Source organism: Mycetomoellerius zeteki, unplaced genomic scaffold (genome assembly GCF_001594055.1).
Source record: "Mycetomoellerius zeteki isolate Tzet28-1 unplaced genomic scaffold, Tzet1.0 scaffold114, whole genome shotgun sequence".
Classification (NCBI taxonomy): domain Eukaryota; kingdom Metazoa; phylum Arthropoda; class Insecta; order Hymenoptera; family Formicidae; genus Mycetomoellerius; species Mycetomoellerius zeteki.
Window position 1 is genome coordinate 262641 of NW_017256062.1, and position 5584 is coordinate 268224.

The window sequence follows — 5584 nt, forward strand, 5'->3', positions numbered from 1 at the left end:
GAAGAGCGGCACGTGGGATATTATCAACGTGCCGGCATACCTCAATGTTTATAAGGGTGATTTTCCCACAGAGACAGACATCACTTTCTACATAATTATCCGCAGGTGCGTATTTTACTCCTAATTTCTGTTAATTTTGGAATTAATACAATAATTAGTTCTTCAATTACAGTAACTTCTGTAATTAGTATTTTATAGTTATAATGCAAGACTTTAATTACATAATAATTTTATACGTTACTGAGTCACACAACATGCATTCGTATTGTTTCTGCAGGAAGACTCTCTTCTACACGGTGAACTTAATACTGCCGACTGTTCTGATCTCTTTTCTCTGCGTACTCGTTTTCTATCTTCCGGCGGAGGCTGGTGAAAAAGTCACTCTGGGCATTAGCATTCTTCTATCATTGGTCGTGTTCCTCCTGTTAGTTAGCAAAATTTTACCACCGACCTCGCTAGTGCTGCCATTAATAGCCAAATATCTGCTCTTCACTTTCATCATGAATACTGTCAGTATCCTCGTAACTGTGATCATCATTAACTGGAACTTCCGCGGGCCAAGGACCCACAGGATGCCTCAGCTCATACGCAAGATCTTCCTTAAATATCTGCCAGCGATCTTGTTTATGAAACGACCGAAAAAGACGCGGTTAAGGTATGAATTTCTTTTTAAGAGATATTATTAATCAGAGATCAGAGAGAATAACACAAATTAATAAAAAGGCCATAATTAGTTAAAATAGGTCTTGGTGGATATAATACCTTTATGTAAATTTCCAGTTCAAGTAAATAATTGTAATTCACACAATAATAAAAAATTTTATGGCGTTATATATAAAGTCAAAGTATAAAATAGATACCAGTAATCTGACATCAATTTAATTATAATTTAGATATATATATTAATAATATATATAATTAATAATATATATAAATAAATATAAATAAATATATATGTATTACATATTCTATATTATACAGGGTGAGTAAAAAGTCCTGGACCGGTGAAGTATCTTGAAAACTAAGCATTTCCGAAAGAAGTATTTCCTACTTTTGTAGGAAATATTTCTTTCGGAAATGCTTAGTTTTCGAGATATTTCACCAGTCCGGGACTTTTTACTCATCCTGTATATTATATTTATAGTTTTAAAGGATCGGAAAAAAATCAATTTTTTCAATTTTTCCGCGGATTTTTTCGGTTTTTTTTCCCAAGGGTAGAAAAATTCATTTTGGAAAAATTCACGCGTGCTCGTAAAACCTACCACATTTGCTTTTCGGTTTTTTCCGTAAAGAAAATAACTGCGTATAGGGTACACAGCGGGATAAGTTAACAGAAATTTTGAAATTGTATAAAAGATTGAAGTCGCATAATGTATTCAATAAAATATACAAAACATACAGTATTGCACCATTAATGTAAGAATTAAAAATATAGAGTCCAAACATCATGTTTATATAATAATAATAGGTCTAGAAAATAATTTAGATTTAATCTGAATTTATAACAAAATATTTGAAAAAAAATAAACTACAAAGAGATACTTCAGGAGTTCATTAGACCAGAGTGTGACAAACTAGAGTTAAAAATCTGTCTACTTAAGCTTTGCCATGTACTAAAAGAAGGTTAGATTAGGTTTTACTATAAAAATAGAAGGATAACTAAAAAAATTTTGATAAAAATAATGCTACATAATTTCATAGATCGCATTAATTTTCTAAAGGAATTTAGAAGTTACTTATTATGTCTTTTACATAGCAAAAACAGCAATTTTTCCAAAAAAACCAATTTTTTGGAAAAAACCGAAATTTTTCCGGTTTTTTCCAGCAATTTAAAAAAAGCGGCTTTTTTAAAATTCTCTCTATAATTATACTATATTATCTTTTCAACAAATCTATTATATAGATTTCAATTAAATGTGTTGCCGAAGCATTGTCATTTCAATTTGTTTCCATCGAATGACGATTACATTGAATAAACGGGTGTTATTTCATCAGATGGATGATGGAGATACCAAACGTAACACTGCCAGCTTCCACATACTCGGGAAGTCCGACCGAGGTGCCGAAGCATTTGCCAGCTTCTCTGGCAAAATCGAAAATGGAGGTGATGGAGCTATCTGATCTGCACCATCCAAATTGCAAGATTAATCGTAAGGTTCATCACACCACGAGCAGTTCTAGCGGTGCTGGAACAGGGGAAGGCATGGGCGATAGAAGAGGATCCGAAAGTTCGGATTCAGTGTTGCTCAGCCCTGAAGCCAGCAAGGCTACCGAGGCTGTAGAGTTCATAGCAGAGCATCTCAGGAACGAGGACTTGTATATACAAGTGAGGACTGTCGCAATCCTTTCGTATAAATAATACACTCTTTTAAGCAATATATAATCGTTTTTCTAAATACTTTCTTTCAGACAAGGGAAGATTGGAAATACGTCGCAATGGTGATCGATCGACTGCAACTTTATATATTCTTTATAGTGACGACCGCGGGTACCGTCGGGATCCTAATGGACGCGCCTCATATTTTCGAGTATGTGGACCAGGATCGTATAATAGAAATTTATCGCGGAAAATAATCCGATTTGCCCCAACGAAGCGCAATCACAAATAATAGCCATTGTTACGCGACCGTTCTCATTTCGTCTCTTTCGTCGACTTCTTCGAAATCGACTTCATAACGCCAAGTGAATAATTTTGTCATTTCAATAGTAAGCGTGAAACGCTTACAACTCAAGTGGCTGTTTAACAAGCAATTATTTTTTATACCTACAGATTTTTATGAAATTCCCTGCGAAGTACAAATTTATTTGACGAAAGTCTTGATACAATCTTCTGCCATTGTGCGCATATTTTTGGTTTTGTGTAATTGTAAGGTTGTAAAATCCGATTTGTAAGCTCTCCCAATGACGAAACTTGAGCGATCGAAATGGCATACATTATGTAGATAATAATTCCACTAGTGTTAATCATGGCTGCCTCTGCGATTATTGTCTTCCCCGTTATTAACTTCCGGTAGCTCCATTGCGACACGCTTAGACAAAGGATTTATGAAACGATTTATCGAATGGTCCTCATTCTTCATTTTATCGAAGAAATAGGTATTTTCAAAGTTTTTAAACATGAGAAACCATATTGTAAGATATTAATTGCCAACTTTATAATTTTTACAAGATAATATTTTATTAGCTACAAAGGCATTTCTCTTCAATTATTTACAAAACTTTTTAAATCAGAAACTTGCTTAAAGTTTGAAAAGTTTGCTCAGATTTCATATTAAAAAGAATTTTTAATAATTACGAGAACTGAATAAATTTTTATTTTAAAAAATTTAATTTAATTTATTTCTAACTTAAAACATACATTACTATTACACTATTAATAACATTTTGTATGATAATTGTGTGTCTCGTTGTGTGTATTATTAGAAACATTATGATTACTTCTTTAAACAATTGCAATTACTATGTAACACAATTAATGTTAAACGATGAAATCCGCTTGTGTAGCATTATATATCGTATCTAGAAGGATACGGAATTAGTTAATAGTACTTTGGCAAAATTACTGTAATATTAATATAATGATGGTACGCACAAACCCGTTTAGTCAACTTATTGATATCTCTTAATTAGAATACAAATAATCCAATAGTCTAACAATAAGTTAGGAAAGTATATAAAACGAAAATATTATTTATCGTAAAGTAACTCAGAGTTACAGGAATTTCACGTTTAACATTAAAAATTATGTAAATCATCACGTATTTTTCTAGAATTATAATTTTATCACCATTTATTAATACATTTAGTATAGTTTCCCTATTTTAAGTAACTATACGCCAAATATGCGCGTTTGACGTCTATATACGTTAGTGTTAAACGTGCGGAAGAAAAATAGTCCTGTATTTAATCTCTCGATCATAATTTTAGTGATCAGCTTCAACCAAATCGATCAAATTCTCGATATCAAAGATTATAAGTCTCCGCATAAGATAAGATCGAATCGTTCTTTACGCATCCATACGCGGATGGTCACTCAGTGTCAATCGCGATAATGTTTTAGATATAAATTTGAAATAATTTTGATAATAATTGTGCAAGTCGTCACGTCGTAATTTTGTCGATTTCGCGTTTGATACTCGTCGTGACATTGATTATAAATATCGATAGAACTGCGACGGTCTTGACACGCTCGTTAGGTACGAACGAGCTCGTAGTAACGAATTTTACACGAGCACGAGACGTTATAAATTAAATTAATTACGAGCAATATGTCCGTATCGGTATCTCCAGGAGACTAGGAAGGCCAATGCAGATCAAGGTATCCTTAACAATAATTTTTGAAGTATGTACACACACAATTCTGTCTAACAAGAAAATTAATTTTATCTTTAATGGCTGCAAATGATTGTACCTTGACTTGTTTTTTGTCCTTCCTAAAAATAGGTCATGCTTTCATGTCCCGCATTTAAACGAAAATATCTGTGTAAACAGAACTAAATGTTGCTCAATGCATTATTTAAAATATGTAGACATCATTTTCTATTTTCTATTTCTTTTCTAATTAAATAAATAGGCATCTCTCTCTTTATTGAACACGTAAGTTAAACGGCTTTTATATTATCAATTTATGTTACTTGTAAAAAATATTTGTGTATATAGACAATTTTTAAAAAATTGTGTTTTAATGAAAAAAGTAATTAAATTTAAATCAAATAGCCAATGTTTAATTAAATGCGGGATGAGCGCTATATGTTGCGTTAATAATTATGCGCGTATTAGGAAGCATGATTTTTCATCACAAGAACGCCGTGCGTTAATAGAACATCATAGCCATGCTTACCGTATATATTGTACAGAGGGACTGTTAAACAGTCAAGTCTTCTTCAATAAAGAACGTTCAGTTCGGAAGAAAATTACAGTCGACTATTGGATATCGAGGATTTTGTTGCGAGTAGTGAAATAACTAAAAATATTATTTTTCATATTTATTTCTAATTTTATGCAGCTGCAATACCTCTCAATCTATTAAATCTGAAAATTTTGTATTTATAAATTTCTGTATTTATAAATTTTTTTTTATAATTCGTCAAATGTTATGATGATTATTAGATTATGTCAATTGTTAGTTAATCAGCCTCACAGAATTTTTTAATGTAATAAGTGGCACTTAATAGTTATCCTGTTTAATGATGTTAATGTTAATGTTACAAATGTTGCAACAGTTTCTTCAAACGCATTTAAATCTGTTATCACATAAACCGATCGTTATGTTTATTGGAGCAAATAGTAAAATAATTTTAGACTTACTTGAAAATATATGCTTGATAACGACAGAATAAGAAGTTGCAAAATCCTAGAATGGAAAGTTGTTCTTGTTTATACTTGTGTCAATCTTAGCAAATTTATATGCGTGAAATACAGGTTTACGATATTTTTAAAAGAAATTTAATATACTTATAGTAGATTTTTTTTCATCTTTGTAAATCGATCAAGAAAACATTTATTTAAAAATTTTATATTTAAAACACGTTCACGTTGCAATGTAGTTTGTTAAAGAAAAGTTTATGTACATCCAGATTTATTG

General features: G+C 31.4%; 1 protein-coding gene across 1 annotated transcript in view; it reads left to right on the forward strand.

Moving 5' to 3' along the window:
• nAChRbeta1 (nicotinic acetylcholine receptor beta1) overlaps positions 1-3187 on the forward strand; it is a 4841-nt gene extending 1654 nt beyond the window's left edge. The window contains exons 4-7 of the mRNA XM_018456906.1: positions 1-105; positions 278-655; positions 1996-2326; positions 2410-3187. The exon at positions 1-105 is cut by the window's left edge and continues 234 nt beyond it. Of these exons, the coding sequence (XP_018312408.1) occupies positions 1-105; positions 278-655; positions 1996-2326; positions 2410-2574 (979 nt within the window). The 3' untranslated portion in view covers positions 2575-3187. The remainder of the gene's footprint in view (positions 106-277; positions 656-1995; positions 2327-2409) is intronic.
• The last annotated feature ends 2397 nt before the right edge of the window (positions 3188-5584 follow it).